This window comes from Electrona antarctica, assembly GCF_951216825.1.
Source record: "Electrona antarctica genome assembly, chromosome: 14".
Taxonomy (NCBI): Eukaryota; Metazoa; Chordata; class Actinopteri; order Myctophiformes; family Myctophidae; genus Electrona; species Electrona antarctica.
This window is the reverse complement of record NC_136795.1, coordinates 16,228,307-16,246,829: the sequence shown is the minus strand read 5'-3', so window position 1 is coordinate 16,246,829 and position 18,523 is coordinate 16,228,307. Positions and strand designations below refer to the sequence as shown.

Below are 18,523 nucleotides of genomic sequence, written 5' to 3'. Positions count from 1 at the left end.
CGTCTGTGTCCTTTTTATGCCCATCAGGCATGCCCAAATATGGAGTCCAGGCCAGTCTATGACTCCGTCACCAGTACTATGACATCACTAGATGGGGATTGTGATTTTATCAAAAATGTGTTGTAATGTGTCTTTGTCCTTTTATGGCCATATGTGGAGACCCCTGTACATACAGTTGCTCTGCCTTTAATACTCATACTGTATGTACTCTGATGTCATACTGGCCTATCATGAAGTCTGTGTGTGTGTGTGTGTGTGTGTGTGTGTGTGTGTGTGTGTGTGTGTGCGTGCGTGCGTGCGTGCGTGCGTGCGTGCGTGCGTGCGTGCGTGCGTGCGTGCGTGCGTGCGTGCAATGTAGGGCATTAAGCAACTAGTCGACTAGTTTACTAGTCGACTAGTAAATCCACTAGTCGACCTTGTTGGTACTAGTTGACTAGTTGATAAGAAAAAAAAATATATATATATATTTTTTTAAATCCCCGATTTTGTAGGCCTCAAGATCAGGTAGATTATAGTTATAGTCACCATGTTTTTTTTTTAAATTAATTTTATTTTTTACATAATAGGTAGTTAAACAACTAGTCGACTAGTCAACTAGTAAACTAGGCAACTAGTAAAAATGACTAGAAGTGAATGTCCTAGTGCAATGTGCAATGTGCATATATATATATAGAGCACCTTTCTAAACAGAAGTGCTGCACAGAGAAGTTACACAGGGAACCAGTTTGCAAGGCGAGACCAACTGCTTCCCCCCCATGAGTGTGATCTCTAAAAGATACTGCGGTGCAACTGTGAGGTATAAGACTGTATCAAATGTACAGAGATCCTGTGCAAACAAGGGCTGTGTTTGAGAAGTACCGGCCAACTCATGTCATCCACCTGGCTGCCAAAGTAGGAGGACTGTACCAACACTTTTTGGTGAGACAATCTAAATGAGTTTCTCAGCAGCCAACTTCTCTATTGTAAAGATGTTCAGTTTAGTTGAAATATACAAGCAGACAAGTTGAGTGTCTTCTGTCTTCACAGAGAGACAATCTGAAGATAAACAATAACATGCTACAAACAGCTCATGAAATAGGCGTCACCAAGGTGGTGTCTTGCCTTTCGGGTTGCATCTTCCCTGACAAGACAACCTACCCTATTGATGAGACTATGGTGAGTACAGTTTATAACTGATAGGCATTAACTAATACAAAGAAAAATATATAGCCTTTTACATGATATTGTATATGCAGAGAGGGAGAGAGAGCCTATAGAAATGACAGGCTCCATAGGAGTAGTTACAGTATATGGTCCTACAGAAGCAATTATCCTGGTTTTGTAGCATTGTTTTTGTACGGCTATATGACAGAGAAACACGATCTGTTAATTATTTGGACAAAGCTTGTCTTGCATGAATACCTGCTCTCCCTAACGCTTGCAGATACACAATGGGCCGCGCCACGACCCCAACTTTGGCTACTCGTATGCTAAAAGAATTATTGATGTCCAGAACAGGTGAGCTGTGCACACAAACAGGGTGTGGACTGTGGAGGGGACAAACGGGTTAATCTGACATGCACTTATCTTCAACAAAAACAACAGCTTGAAAAGCAGCAAATAGAGCCAGTAGTATACCATACCTTCCTCTTTAGTAGGGAGTTCGAGATATAATAAACACTAAAAATCTATTTTCAATCATTTTCAAAACTACTTAAAGAAAATCACTTAATTTGCATTTATTTTCTAAAATAGGCAATACAAGCTCACGATGTGTAGCATCATCACCTGTTGTGCTTGTAGATCTGCTATTTTCAATTACTCTTAAAGGTATATTCAGTGATTTCACTTAATTCAAATATCACTTATGTTTTCTTATTTTTTGGATAATCCTCCCTACTATAAAGTGTGCTGACCATATAAGGAGTTCCTCCCTGTCCCCAGTGAGCCCCTGGGGTCAAAAAACCCTAGTTTCGTTTTGGGCTTTGGGTGGCAAAGCCTTCATCCAATCAGGATGTGAGGGGCCTTCCTCCAATCATGATAGAGTGGGACAGGCCTTGGTGCACCTGCTGTTGGTCTGTTGTACTTCCCACACTGTAGAGCGTGTGCATGTGCACATCTTGTTACCATGACTAGTTTTTTCCAAATCACCCAAATCACTGAATGCTCCTTTAATTTGCACATTTCCACCAGTAATGCCTTAAATAGCCTGCCTCTATGGATAGGCAGATCATCAGTAAACATTTTGAAAGTCTTTATTACATGTCATGTGCATGTGTGTACAGTATGTAAGCATGTAAAACATATGGAGTTTAGGTATTTTTAGGTGCATACAAGCCAGGTAGGCTACACAATATACTATGAAACCAATAAGCGCACGCACACATACACGAAAATGACATGTGCTTTCAGCACTCGTCCACAAGACGTACAAAGCCAAAAGTACGTACAGTACATGTACTCAATGCTTACCCTGCTGTGGATGGCTTGGAAGGAGAGAACCGACCAGTGGTGGAAAGTAGTGGAGGTATTTACTCTATACTGGAGTATATCCAATTTTCAGTACTTTTACTTCTACTCCACTACATCTCAGGGGCGACTATTGCACTCCACTACAATTATTTGAAGGCTTTATTTACTAGTTACTTTGTAGATTTTGATTATTATTAACATACATTAACCACTTCATCCCTATACATTTCGGCCATTTGAAAATAGCCGATCTACAAGCACACACTGCGCCACAATGTGGTGCTTTGTGAGCTTGTAGATCTGCTATTTTCAAAAGATTTGTATACATTTGAAAACTTGTGAAATGGGACAGTCTGCATAATGAGTACTTTTGGTACTTTAAGTACATTTTCATACCAATACTTCTACTCAACTACATTTTGATTACCAGACTTTTACTTTACTAAAAACGGAGTAGGCCTACCTTTTCCACCACTGGAACAGTCAACAGCAGGGGTTCTTGAATTAAAGGGTTCTTTGATTTCGGCTGTACAGTAGCTCAAGCCACCCATGAGTAGGCCTAGTACAGACCTAACAAAGTCATGTAAATTATGGTGTCACATATATTTTCCTGTTTTTCCCATAGAGGAAGGAACTCCTGTGAATGTGTGGGGCTCTGGCATGGCTAGAAGACAGTTCACTTATTCCCTGGTACAGTAGTGCAGCATAAATATTTGCATAAATATACATATTATTTACACATTATAAAATATGTATAAATATTAAGTGCAGCCTAACCAGTTAAGTGTGTATGTGTTTTTTCCTCGAAATCTGGGCCATCTAATCATCTGGGCATTGAGGGAGTATAATGAGATCATAGAACCCATCATCCTCTCTGGTAAATTAAGCACTCTACTCAGTAGATAAAAACTTAGCACTGAGTGGCTATAATTTGGAAATTATATTTTATTGTGAAGTACGTTGAGTTTGCGCACATGTAAATGAGACTGTCAATGTGTGCATGTACTGTATACAACCATGCTTTCTTGTCTCTGGGTCACACAGTGGGGGAAGAGGAAGAGCACTCCATCCGGGGCGACTGTGGCTCAGGAGGTAGAGCAGGTCGTCCAATGATCCATGGGTCGGCGGTTCGAATCCCGGCTCCTCCTGTCTACATGTCGAAGTGTCCCTGTCTACCATTTATCAAAGATGTTGTGGAGATGCTTGCAGAATTACTGGACTTCAAAGGCCCAATACTTTACTTTGTTTATTTAGATGGATGCTCTAACGATGCCTTATCACCATGAACTTAGTTAACCACTTTCCTAGCTACTCAAAGATTCACGGGTGTGATTTTCATTACTTTTGTATGATGATTTGAATTGTGTTGTTAATTTTCATGTCATGATTATGAATTGAATACCCAAGACCTGAATGGAAACAAGACCGCAAGGACTTTTCTTTTAGGTTATGTCATTTTGGACCAAGTGTTTGACTGTACTCTGTATTGTTTACATTTCTGCCAATAAAGTAAAAAAATGAAATAAAGAATTAACAACCAATTTAGCATAGCAGTGGGTTGTCTTCAATATACAACAAAGAACTACAACGTTCAGTGTTACAATAGGGAGTTCCAATTCGACCATGTTAGGCTAATAGGGGTGAACGGAACCATTAATACTTGCAATAGTTTTTAATACATATTTTTACTGGTATAGGCAAAGATTAATTGCACAAAGTTCTGCTAGGATGTTGGATGTTAAAAATACAAATACAGATCCCAATGTTGATTGCATTAAAAAAGTCAGAATCATCTGAACCACTATCATATCGTATAAATATCACCAGATTCTGGCCAATACACATACTATAGGTTATAAAACTGTTTCTTGACCATATGACAAGTGTTTTCTTTACTAAGATAATACAAAACCCCTTAATGAAGAAAAAGGAACAGATAACAACCTACAAGTAACAATCTTTTATTAGGAAACTAGTCAAATAATCAGAATAAAAATAAAAATAAACAGCTTTTCTACCATTCAAATGGAATTTTGCCCATCTGTCTGAGAGTCTGTTAGAACGGCGTACACACAAACACACCTGCTTTTATTGTTTATGTGAGGAGTGTATAGCACAGGGCTGGGTGAAGACTACTAATAAACACTGGTTCCTTCCATCACATTTTCTTCAATGGTTTTTCCCTTTCCTCCTCACCGGGGTCGCTCTCAGCTCTCGTCAAACCTCTCCCCATCCACAACACAACGTGGCCGCCCCTCCACCGGTCACTCGGTCAGGTAGAAGTGCATTTTGTCGTTGACGTTCTTGCGCTCGGGGTTGAGGCGCTTCAGGATCTGTGCCAGCACGTTGACCGTCTGCTCGCTGCTCAGGCCCGTGCGCTTGGTCTGGAACTTCTTCAGCAGGTCCTTGGTGGTCATGGGCTTGCGGATCAGGTAGCGACGCACCGCCTCCTCCGTCAGCTGCACGTCACTGTGGGCACGAGAGGACAGGTGGTGGTGGTGGTGAACGCAAAGTGTTTTTTCTGTTGCTAGCAGCAAGTACTGTATACTGTTGTATACAAACAAAAGCAAATGGGTACTGATAGGCGGTGTTTAAGGAGAAGAAACTGGAGAAGAATGGGGCCAATGACCAACCAAAACCACTCATGCAAATGTTGTCCCTGCATGTTAATATCACTCTCCGACCCACACAAGAAATCACACACAAACATCTGTTTTTGTAATGTAATTTAAACCACTTAATAACTCTAAACCGGCTATCTGTTTGAAAAAAAAGTGTTTTTCACATTTCCTGTGATTTGTGGATCAAGTTGTTGGAAGGGGACACATTTGGTTTGGTTTGATTTGTCAGTTATGTCGACTAACTTATTTGGTTGTACAGTGTCTGAAGTGGAATTAATACACCATAACCCTTTATGACCTGAGGCCGACACTCCAAGATACTGCAAGCTCCTATATCTGCTATTTTTGAATAGCGCAACGCAAAAATCAAAAATGTCCCCGTTAGGACGGGTTAAAGGTGAGGGATGTGCATAACCTTGCTACACTGCACCAGACGTCGACTGTTCCTAGGACTGGAGGAGTTCACCGAGAATGACGTGAGGGCCTGTGTGCTTTGTTTTTGAATACATTTGCCATTGCATTCAAATGTGTGGCGGCCCTTGGGGTGCGACGTGATGACAAACAAAGATATGTAAAAACGGAGCTAGAGAGAAAAGGTACAACATAAGTTGTCGTTTACCTAGTGCTGGGGGTTGATTTGCCAGAAGCGGGCTGGGGCGTGCTCTTCCCAGAGCCAGAGGCAGCAGGACTCTGAATGTTGGGCTCCATCTTCAGCCTCTTGGCAACCGGCGTGTCAGTGGCGCCACTTGGAGGCTGTCTCTTGCCTGGTGAGGATGTCGATGATGAGGGAGGGTTTAACGTCAGGAGACAGTAATTAATAATCACAGAACTCAGAGGAAAAACCAAAGTACCAAAGTACCATTGCTAACATATTAATTAATTAAGAGGTGTGTGTGTGTGTGTGTGTGCATGTGCGGCACTGTGCGCACGTGTGTGTGTGTGTGTGTGACATCTGTTTGATGACATGTCTTGCTCCCCTAGAGACTGGCTGTTCCGGCAACTTGCCGGAACAGCCAGTGAAAACCCCCTAGTTTGACATGTCACATGCTACTTAAAGCATAATTAAATTTAGAAAATATTGCCTTATAATAGGTTATCAATAGGGCCATCTTGGATTAAGGCACATTTAGGGTATTAGCAGTGAGAAGATTAGAGTAGATTTTTTTTATCCTGGCTAGTAGACCTAATGTCCTGTCAGAATCAGGTGAGAAACAAAATAATGCAATTTTGTCCAACCTGAGAGGAATTTTTTACTTCATTTACTGGACTTTGCAGACTTTTGATCGCACCCACAATCACTACAACAGTGTCTCCTAGTTCACCGTTTCCCAAACAGTGGGTCGGGACCCATCTGTGGGTCGTGGACACATTTAGTTTTTAATTATTTCAAATTAAAACTTTCAAGTTTTTCATGACTTATAAACAAATTCAATGTCTTTTGTTTTTGGTAATTTCATTAAATAATAAAAGAAAAATCTAAGAATTTCCATAAATTAGAAAACATTACTTGTTTTAAGAAGTAATGAAAATACAAAATGTACAAGCTCACAACGCTGTGCAAAGCGGCGGGTTGTGAGCGTGTAGATCTGCTATTCTCAGTAGTTTAGGTCACGGGCAAATGTCTAATCTCTTTTTGGGTTTCGACCTGAAAGCAGTGTTGATTTTGTAGAGTAAAACTATGACGAAGAATGTTCGTCGACTACCTTTTTTCACTGACAAAAACTAAATGAACTAAATTAAAACTAAGCTATGATGACTAAAACTAAATATGTTGACAATTTTGTCAACAAAAAAAAATTAGGATGTTAGGAAGGGACTAGTGGACAAGAGATCCAGTATAAATAAAAAACAAGTCATTTTACACTTGGTTGCTGAAAATAGCCGATCTGTGAGCTTGTAAAATCAGCCATTATGACGGCATCAAGGCCGGCTAAAATACAAAAAAACCTAAATGAAAACTATTGAAGAGACTATGACTAAAACTAAAATCAACACTGCCTGAAAGGTTTGGGAACCACACCATCCTAGTTCAGTGTGCATTTGAGTGAGCGAGGAACTGTGTGTAAGCACCTTGCTCCAGCTTGCTGGCAGCGGCACGCAGCGTGCTGGATGTGGAGGCGGAGTCTATGGACGGTGTCCCGGGACGGCTGCCTGTCCTAGAGCTGCCCCCGGAGCCGCGGCCACCCGCGCGCTTGGGAGGCGTGCGCTTCTTCTGAGACCGGGAGGAGGAGGAGAAAAGAACGGGCGTAAGCGGAAGAAGAATATATTATACGTAAGTAAGTCTAGCTGAGCCATGAGGCCCATAGGGCAGGAGCCCATCTCCTGTTTCTGTAGCGTGAGGCAGCTTGATGTACAAGTACACCCCCTGGACATGACGCTAGTATGTCGCAGGACTTGCCCCCCAATCCAATCCTAGATGCAGAGTGCCAAGCAGGGAGGCACTGGGTCCCATGTTTATTCTTTGGTATGACCTGGCCGGAGATCGAACACCGACCTCCCAGTCTCAGGACGGACACTTTAACCACAAGGCCACTGAGCTGGTATACGTCATTTACGCATACAGATTTTTCAATACCAGCTAGAACCAGGTTTCGACCCCATCAAAACCTGGCCAGTCACACCCATAGGCCGGTCACAATGAATTACATAATCACCTAATCGGAATTATTTTAGATAATCGCAATTATTGAGATAATCGCAATTATAATATATTTCCATATTGGAAAATGTGAACATTTTCCAAAAATACAAGAAATAGCAGATCTACCAGCTAGATCAGCTGTTTCAGCAGTATAAAATTATGAAATGTCTTCACATACTTAGTTATTTGGTTATTTGACAGATCTGACCTGTGCATTTGTTTTATTACAAAGCATAAAATGCAAATTAAATGTTTTATGCATATGTTCCAATCTTCAATGCCACACAATTAAAATGGTTAATTGTCTACTTACGTTGTTTTAATGACAGCCCTAATCCCCATCCCTATACTTACCACCATAAAGAGAGCAGAAGCTGCTCCTTCTCCTTCAATGTCACTGTCATCTGAGCTATCCGACTCTCCACTACTGTCTGCAAGGCAACACACAAAAACACATTTATACTTTGGCGCTTCCATGTCGCACGGCAAAAATGTCAAGCTTGTAGACGTGCCATTGCTGTTGCGAGACATCATCGTGTAAATTAAGCAAAGCTCTTCTTCTATTAGTCAGTCAGATATTTTGTTCAGATCATCTGTTCTAGCCATACAATTATCAGTACCTTTCTTCTTTTTCTTCTCCCCTTGGACTGGAGTCTTCTTCCCCTCCTCTTCCTCCTCATCCTCTTTGCCTTCCTCTTCGTTCTGCTTCTCCTCCTCACTCTCTTCTTCGCTCTCGGAGGCCTCATCAATTCCTGCAGATAGAGTGTGGTAAGGTAGTATTGAATGCCACAGACGAATAACAGTCTAAGTCCACACTATTGATCCATAATGTATAAATGATAGATAAGGGTTCAGGACAACGAGGCCTTTTCGTGGAGGGGTCAGAATGAAATTTGGACTTAGACTGTTTTTCGTCTGTGGTACTCGTAGCAGCAATTTATCAATCAAATACATGCAATGTTCAATCATGTCTGGAGGACATCGGGGACCATACAAATCTGGAACGTTGAAGGTTGGGATTGCATGCTTCACATGTTTATATCATTCCCATTGTTGTACCCATTGTCAGAGTACTCGCTGTATCTGTTGTTAGGAGTATGCAGTGTGGTACCCGTTAGAGCCCTGCGTGGATGATTTGACCGCCCTCAGTTACCAGCGCAGTAGGGGAAATTACGTTCTGCTCTGACATATTCATATCTTGTTAAAGTGTATAAGCTCTGTATCTGGTTAATTGCAGGAGGATGCAGGATTTTGTGGGTCCCACTGGTTACCGCCTGTTCCCGACTGCAGGTATTTAAATACCACGCTGGGTCCCGCTGGATCCCACTCCCGATGCAAGGCTCTAGTACCAGTTACCTACAATACAGATGCTATATATATATATATATATATATATATATATATATATATATATATATATATATATATATATATATAGATAGATAGCGGGCACTGCCATCTACTGTATATACACTTATACTGCGGCACAAACTTGACGCGAAGCTCGGCCAATCCGTGCAATCTATGGGTTGGGGTAGCCAATCAGGGATGCCAATGCCTTCAACCGTAGTTGTATGCACAGGCACAAACCCTTGTGCAGCACAGTGCAGGTATGAGGAGACATGTTCTGACCTTTGGGGACAGATTCCTCTCCTTTGTTAGGTTTGTTAGGTCCTTTCTCCGGCTCCTCCTCTGAACTGTAATTGGGGAGAACAAAGACAGATGCCTGTGTGTGCATGTATCCTGATACATATATATAAATATATAACAAACGTCCACAGTGTGTGTGTGTGTGTGTGTGTGTGCGTGCGCGCGCGCCATTACCATCTATTTTAGGGATTAAAATCCCACATGTGTATATTATAACCAGTAAAAGTCAACCTTGTTACTTTGGTCACCAAATTGGTCATTTCATGGTTAAGATCTTTAGAATTAAGACAAGATTCAGGTTAGGCTCTGAATAAAATTGCTTTTGTGGTCAAGGTTAGAATTGATGTTAGGATAAAGATTAGTTTGGGCCAGCAGGTCACGCAAAAAGCAAAATATGTGACATCACCACAAAGACAGTAAGACAGTGTGTGTGTGTGTGTGTGTGTGTGTGTGTGTGTGTGTGTGTGTGTGTGTGTGTGTGTGTACGTGTTCTGACCTGCTTTCATCGGACATGTAATCGACCTCCAGGCCCTCATAGTCTCCATCGTCGCTGTCTTCCATGGCCTCGTTGTCGCTTCCCTTCCTCTTCTTCTTCTTCTTCCCGGCCTTTCCCTTCTCCTTCTCTTTCTTCACCTTGGACTTGCCCTCCCCATCTGGCAGGTACGGATGGATGGATGGATGGATGGATGGATGTGAAGTTGGTGGAGGAGAGAGGGAACAAGGAAAGATGGGGACAGAGAGAAAGACAATGTTTCAATTAGAAAGGCAGAGCGATGCTGCAGAGTGGGAATACCTACACAGTACAATTATGTTAATTTAACTCAGAGTGTAAATATGGATCCACTCATCAACCAATGGGTGCGATAGGAAACTCAAATAATGAGTTACAGCTATTTTGGGGTCTTTCAGCAAGAATCATAAGAAAATAATGTGGCAAACTAAGCTTCAGGGAGAAGAAAGCACCTGCCAAAACACCTCGCCCCTCAATTCACATGGGTGTGATTGTGTTTTCTTTCCACTATTCTACTTCTTCCCTCCCATGATACTTCACCCAGCCCTCTTCTCCCATGCTACTGGTCGGTCTCTCCTCTCTCTCATTCAATTCAACCTTACTGATGTTTGTGTTCAAACAAACACAAGACTCATAACAATAAAGCTGCGCTGCCCTGTATGTTGTGTGTGTACTCACGTGTACTGTCCTCACCCTCTCCCATGCTGCTGTATGTGTGTGTGTGTGTGTGTACTGTCCTCACCCTCTCCCATGCTGCTGTGTGTGTGTGTGTGTACTGTCCTCACCCTCTCCCATGCTGCTGTGTGTGTGTGTGTGTACTGTCCTCACCCTCTCCCATGCTGCTGTGTGTGTGTGTGTGTGTACTGTCCTCAGCCTCTCCCATGCTGCTGTGTGTGTGTGTGTGTGTGTACTGTCCTCAGCCTCTCCCATGCTGCTGTGTGTGTGTGTGTGTGTGTGTGTGTGTGTGTGTGTGTGTGTGTGTACTGTCCTCACCCTCTCCCATGCTGCTGTATGTGTGTGTGTGTGTACTGTCCTCACCCTCTCCCATGCTGCTGTATGTGTGTGTGTGTGTGTGTGTGTGTGTGTGTGTGTGTGTGAGTGTGTGTGTGTACTGTCCTCACCCTTTCCCATGCTGCTGTATGTGTGTACTGTCCTCACCCTCTCCCATGCTGCTGTGTGTGTGTGTGTACTGTCCTCACCCTCTCCCATGCTGCTGTATGTGTGTGTGTGTACTGTCCTCACCCTCTCCCATGCTGCTGTGTGTGTGTGTGTACTGTCCTCACCCTCTCCCATGCTGCTGTATGTGTGTGTGTGTACTGTCCTCACCCTCTCCCATGCTGCTGTGTGTGTGTGTGTGTACTGTCCTCACCCTCTCCCATGCTGCTGTGTGTGTGTGTGTACTGTCCTCACCCTCTCCCATGCTGCTGTATGTGTGTGTGTGTACTGTCCTCACCCTCTCCCATGCTGCTGTGTGTGTGTGTGTGTACTGTCCTCACCCTCTCCCATGCTGCTGTGTGTGTGTGTGTGTGTGTGTGTGTACTGTCCTCACCCTCTCCCATGCTGCTGTATGTGTGTGTGTGTGTGTGTGTGTGTGTGTGTGTGTGTGTGTGTGTGTACTGTCCTCACCCTCTCCCATGCTGCTATATGTGGTGTGTGTGTGTGTGTGTGTGTGTGTGTACTGTCCTCACCCTCTCCCATGCTGCTGTGTGTGTGTGTGTGTGTGTACTGTCCTCACCCTCTCCCATGCTGCTGTGTGTGTGTGTGTACTGTCCTCACCCTCTCCCATGCTGCTGTGTGAGTGTGTGTGTGTGTGTGTGTACTGTCCTCACCCTCTCCCATGCTGCTGTGTGTGTGTGTGTGTGTGTGTGTACTGTCCTCACCCTCTCCCATGCTGCTGTGTGTGTGTGTACTGTCCTCACCCTCTCCCATGCTGCTGTATGTGTGTGTACTGTCCTCACCCTCTCCCATGCTGCTGTGTGTGTGCGTGTACTGTCCTCACCCTCTCCCATGCTGCTGTGTGTGTGTGTGTGTGTGTGTGTGTGTACTGTCCTCACCCTCTCCCATGCTGCTGTGTGTGTGTGTGTGTGTGTGTGTGTGCTGTCCTCACCCTCTCCCATGCTGCTGTCACTGTCGTCGCTGCTCATCTCCAGGTCCTCCTCCAGGTCGGTGATTCGCAGGTCGCCACCGCCGCCCTTCTTCTTCTTCTTCTTTTTCTTGCCTCCCTTTTCACCCTCATCGTCGTCATCGTCACCGCGATCCGTCTCCCGCAGGCGTCTCTGCAGCATGATGCTGAAGTGGTTCACCACCTTGTTTCTCCTGTTGAGAACGTGAAACGTGTGTGTGTGTAATTGTATGTGCATTTTTGTGAAACAAACATTTCATATCCATTCCCACAATAGTATGCACAGACTCTCTCACACGCACATGAATACTAACATGCACACATAATCACCCCATAAGAGAAAACTACTGCATGCATGCTGTGCTTTTGCTGTGGCCGCCCATAGGCTTTGTCTACGTTACCTACTCCTCCCCAGCATGCCTAGTCTAGGGGGAACAATCAGCCAAAATAGTCGATCTACAAGCTCGAAACACACCACGTGTTTGAGTGTTTTACTGGTTTTATTCTTATTTTACTTATTCTTCTAATAAAGTTGTCCTTTTCTCTTGTCCCCCCCACACATGTAAAGCGTCTTTGTGTATTAGAAAAGTGCTATAGAAGTCCCAGATAAGAGTGGCTATTTTTGTTGAATAGAGTCCGAATCGGAATAAAAAAGTGGTCTGATCTGAGTATAGTTGTAACTCATGTCTGTTTAAGTAAGAATAAAGGTCAGGACTTAATAAACACTACCACTCCCTGAATGTGTCAAAAACTCTGCATCTCTGCATGCTCACCTTCCCCACTCCTCCTCTGCCTCCTCGGCGGTGAGAGTGCGGTGTTTGGTCTGCGGTATGAAGTTGTACCAGCCATGGACGGGGAATGCCTCGAAGGCCCCGTCGGGACACTGAGTGAATATGTAGTAGGAGGCGTTCTCCGTCACGCCGCCCTTCTTTTGACCTTTGAATCTGGCACACGCAAACACATATGTTAGCATTCATTTACTGGAAAGAGTGCGACCTTCCACTACTTTCCTCTAAAGTCTAAACCTTCCATCACCTAGACATGGCACATACTGTACACTGCCATACATACTGAAGTTCCGTGGCCCATGGAGAACTGTTTATTATATATTATACGTTTTCCTTTCACCACCACTCTGCCATGCACTCATCTACAACAGGCATACAAACACAAGCCTCTACGACGTCGGTCTTGTTGAAATGCTAATTTACAAAATATTAAGTGCCAGTTCGCAACTTTGTGTTGCAATGTTTTCAAAGAATTTCGACTGCTGCAAATTCAGCAAGTGGCTGGTTCTTTCCTCACAATATACCTTAAGCTGGGCTCACTACACAAGTTTTAAAATCAAAAGGATAATCTTATAAGATTAAACCATGCATTTCCTCCATCTCAGCTGTCCGTGTCAAAAGTATGTCATGGTTCCAGACACAGCTCTAGACAATGCTTGTGATTCCATCAGATGCATTTCAGAAGCGCCTCTCCGGTCTTCACTCCTGTAAACTAGACTCTGGTTCTCTCAGCTATTTTGGTCACGTGCAACTTTCCTATTTCCGTCTAAAATGTATCTTTAGCCCCTCAACACCACAGGATTCTCTGAGCAAATAATCGATTCTGAAAATGGAAAAAATAAAATCATCTTTATATTGTTCAACTAAGACCAATCCGTTCGATGAATCAGCTATTCTAGGGGGGAAGCCCTAGTAGAGCTTGTATGCAAACGAGAGAAGTGAAATTAAGCGAAGATGTTTCCGAGTTCTCCTACTTCTTGCCGGACTTCCCGTTGACCTTGAGGATCCAGGGCTGGTCCTCGACCTTGAACTCGCGCGTCACACACCCAAACTTCTTCCGGCGCGCCTCCTCCCGCTGCTTCTTGCCAAACTCGCTGCCTGCCGCGCCTTCACTGCTCTCCTCCTCGCCGTACATCCGTCGAGCACTCATGTCTCGCTCCATGCGAGCCTGGAGGGAGGGAGAGGGAAGGCAGAAGTCAGCACAACATGCAAAAAAGATTATATACAGTATATACTGTGGCGGGAAAAAGTACTCACATTTTTTACTCACGTAAAAGTATGAATACTGCAATGTAGAAATACTCCATTACAAGTAGTACATAATTCAAAATGTACTTGAGTGAGTGCTAGAAAGTACTCATTATGCACACTGCCCCATTTCAAAATGTATAAAAATCCTTTGAAAATAGCAGATCTAGATCGGCTATTTTCAAATGGCCGAAATGAACTTAGTTACTTTCCGCCACTGTATAATTACATCAAAAGGTTGAAGAATATGAAATGTGACAATGTCTTTGGGTTATTGTTCATGTGAGCAGCATCCAGGGAAGATGACTGTTGTTTAGAAAAGGAAAGAACAGGCTGAAGTGATGGTACACACTAAAATTGTCAGTGCTCATTTTACTCTGAAGACACAAATGTAACAAAATGGGTACATAAGGGTACATTTAGACTCTCTTCGGTGTTTAAGGATTTTAGACTGCAATGCCTAAAATTCTAAAAAGGTCCGACTTCTTCAAAGTTGATATAGTATATGGTGCCAAATGCCAAAAATCTAAGTAAAAGATAACCAAGAGTACACTTTATGTTCTTCAATATAGGGAGAAGAAATGATACGATAACTGATACAGTGACTTACATCCTGTTACCCAGTTAAGCCTTTTATACTGCCATGTTGTAAAAACTGTATTACTATATATTTTTTTAATCTTATGCCTAAAATAGGGAGTTGGGACGCCAGGGTTAATGTGGTTATGGTGGACCAGAGTCCCAGTGCAATGTGGCAGTTATGCATCCATGAGAAAATTCACCTGTGTCCAGCTGGAACAGTTGACTTTGTCACCCGCATTGAATGCCATGATGCTGTACTTCTTAGAGGTATTCCTGTAGAGAAGACGGGCAGACAGACACATTTGTATGTATACTCGCAAAGAAACACATTAATCCCCCCCCCCCCCATTCATACACAGAACACACACACACACACACACACACACACACACACACTTGCCCTTCTACGAGTTGCGACGCATTGTAGATCTCCTGGGAGAATGTTCGCCCCCAGAATAGGGACAATATAGGGTTCATCCATAGCTAGCAATGCTGGCAGAGAATAGTATATGTCATCTAAAATATGTCAAAATGTAAGTTTTGATGTTCTATTGTACATTATTATGAGGATTCCCATGTTTAATGAAATGCAAAATAAATAACCTGTGCTTTTCTGGGTAGATGGACAGGTGTAGTGGTTATGTTCAAGTATCTGCCCATTTTATATCTAAAGACTGGAATAGAAGGCAATCTCAGGTTTCTATGTAATAGATATTTGCTTTTATTTGCCCGTTTTGGTCGCTGGTTCTCCTAACATGGTATTGCCGGTATGTAGATTGTTGTGTCTTAATGTATATTTTAGATGCGTTTGTATTTTGTCTTTGCTTCTAAGACAATAGAAGCTGGGCTTCACTTGATCACGACACTTGAAGGAATAATATCATTATGATATGACATACACAGCCACACACAACAAAGAACAGCTTTGGCACACAAGAGAGGCCTTTGACAAGACATTGTAGGCAGCCCAGAATTTGTTGTAGGATTATCTGCGTAGGCAGCAGGAGGACTCACTTGGGGACTCGTACAGTGTATTCAGTAGCAGAAGAACTGCTACTCCCCTGGGAGACAACAACCCATCCAGAAGAGTGAGAAGACAAGTTGTTAGAACATGTGTTCTGTCCTCTTTCAAATGTGGTTGTACTCTTGTATAGTGATATGCTTTCGCCAATATGTTCCGTTTATTAATGAACCAACTACTGTCCGAGATGATATGCTTTTGTAAATGTCTCAGACTTTGACTTCTCGTTTCAACTGTTTACTTTATTATAACATTTAGCCAAGTATAATATATGTGTATAGCTGCAAATATATGGTAGAGGATATAGAGTGAATACAAAAATAGAGTGAATATGACAGAATGATTGACAACATTGCACTAGTAATTAGTAGTACACCCACACCCTAGACATACCAGTGAAGTCATGGTTGATGAGTGTCTGTGTTCACAATGCAGGTTATCGGTGTGTTTACTCACTAGGTATCCTGTGGAAAAAGACAAACATTACATGGGTGGGCTTGTGGCTTTGTCATTTGGCACACAGACCATGCTCCTACTCCTAGTGAGCATTTTTCAATATGTTCCACCGTCTGGATTTTTTTAGGACTTTTGATGTTATTACATGATTAAACATATTTAACAGAAAACAAAAAGAAAAAAGAGCAAGAGTTTCTGTTGCAATTTGTTCTAGGTTAAGCCCTTATTATCCATAAAATGCCTATACTAATATGCACCTCGAAGCTGGCATGTCTGATTTAGCCAGGTCTTAAAAGATATGCATTGTTATGAAGCTTATTCAATGCCCAAAGAGAACAAATGGAACCTTTTTTCCACGTTTTAAAACTGGGAACACAACTGCAGCTGAATTGTGGGTATGCTTGAACCAGTTGCCACTGGCATTACCTTTTAATTATTATGACTGATAACACAACCCAAGATATCTGCTCCCAATGTCACACTTAAATCAAACGGACACATTTATTTAATGACCTGCAGCTGTCTTTGCCCTAGGCCTAGAATGACCGATATTCTAATCTAATCTTTACACTGCGTGTATTCCATAAACAGCGAACATTCAATGCAATTTCCTGGAACCATTCATCTCGGCGGTGTTTTGTTGTCCTCACGCGTCAATGTTTTACTTGTTGTTCAATAAAGATAAATAATAGTAGAAATAACCCAATAATTATATGCTGTGAATAATGCATTTCTCGATTCTAATCCCCCCCTTGCAAAGAGATTCAGACCTAGCTCTGGTCCATAGCTCTAATGAAGAGCAGTAAGGCTATGGACCAGAGCTAATTCAGACCCACATTCCTCACTGTATGCGACGGTGTTGGCATTGGTCACCACAGCACTACATTTAAACTTCCTACAATGGTCGTATACATTACACGGTGCGATTACAATGACCCAGCACCAACATCGTGCTGGATGGAATATAAATATATTAGCCATCCATTACGTTTTTGGCTGGCCTTGGTTTTGTAATTTGTAAACAGAGCATGGTGCACAAACTAAAGCGCTAATCGACGTGCCCTAGATACACCGGACTGTCTATTTGAACTACATCACATATTTGTCAAATATGGGGAACTGCATATGGAAAAAATAACAAGACAGCAAAGAGAAAAACGTTTGTACTCACAGACAACCGTTATTACACCGGCGAGCGAGCGAGTGGGACCAAATTGCATGCAAACAGATGTCCGTTCAACTTAACTCATCGGCTGGGAACATCAACCGTAAACATTGGTTCCTATGTTTCCTGGATCCAGAGTTTGGTTTGTTTATTTATTTTCCTCTGGCAGACTGACACTACCCTTCAATACCGCAATACATCCACAACTATTCTTCAACAACTATTCAACGTGTAATGAAATAATAGGAAAATAGGCCCATTTCTTTCTTTTCTTTGCCTATCTATGTATGTTGACCAGATCTGCCATCTCCTGACACCTTTCAGGCTTCCAAATGCAACATAAATGTGGTCAGGACTCTGGATGTGGGGATTTGAGAGTAGCGCAAGCAGTTTAATTGAGTGAAATGTAATAGCCATGGGATGTATCTATCCAATCCACGTTATTTATTTAATTATTCCTGCAGACATGGTATAGTCATGGCACATAATGCACATAATGCAGGAACCAGCAGGAGGTTACTTTACTGATAACGAGTGCTTCCAAACTCTGACTCTGACAAAAAAATAATCATATGCAAGGAATATATTGACAGGAAGTAGCTCATAACATGTCTACGGTGGATTTTACACTTTGTAGATAGACAGTAAGACAATAATTCAAGCTTTTTGTACAGCTGCAATGTTGGTGAGTTAAGTTTGACATTATTTAATGAAGTTGCACCTAGTTTTGATAGTACATCAGTGAGCTGAATGCAATCCTACCTGGAGGGGAGAGAACAGATGGTGGAGGTGAACGGAACACTGTCCCCTCCCCTCCCAGTGAGCTGTGGCGTTCCACAAGGAAGCATTGATTGAAATTGATTGATTGAAATATTTATTAACAGTTTGCAGAATTACAGTACAAAACTCAATACAAAGGCTAAGCAAAGTTACTATATTTACCCAGGGTAACTGGACTAAGCATCAGATACTTGTTTACAGCCAGGCCCTGCTCATAGAACATTTCATGGTAGTGGTTCAATGCCTTGCTCAAGGGCACTTCAGCGATGGTAATTTTAACGTGCTGGTCCGGGGATACGAACTGGCGACCTTCCGGTATCAAGACCGCTCCGCAAACCGTTCGGCCACCGCTGCCACCATTGCTACATATGCATGCACCTCTTGGTACCACAGCAGATTCGGCACAAACAAGGGACTAAATTATTTTCACTCCTATGCCACCAAAATGTGGAACGCCCTACCAACAGTCATTAAGACATGCAAATCC

At 42.7% G+C, this 18,523-nt stretch overlaps 1 protein-coding gene across 1 annotated transcript; it reads right to left on the bottom strand.

The window, feature by feature from the left end:
• Positions 1-4,396: 4,396 nt before the first annotated feature.
• gtf2f1 (general transcription factor IIF, polypeptide 1) lies at positions 4,397-17,380 on the bottom strand. The gene is made up of 14 exons (XM_079519693.1): positions 17,263-17,380; positions 16,029-16,099; positions 15,629-15,675; positions 14,815-14,887; positions 13,759-13,952; positions 12,770-12,940; positions 11,982-12,190; positions 9,860-10,016; positions 9,346-9,410; positions 8,334-8,465; positions 8,068-8,144; positions 7,143-7,284; positions 5,692-5,836; positions 4,397-4,920 (listed from the first exon to the last, which is right to left on the bottom strand). The coding sequence occupies exons 2-14, from the start codon at positions 16,038-16,040 to the stop codon at positions 4,716-4,718; spliced, it is 1,629 nt and encodes a 542-aa protein (XP_079375819.1). The 5' UTR covers positions 16,041-16,099; positions 17,263-17,380; the 3' UTR covers positions 4,397-4,715.
• Positions 17,381-18,523: the final 1,143 nt, after the last annotated feature.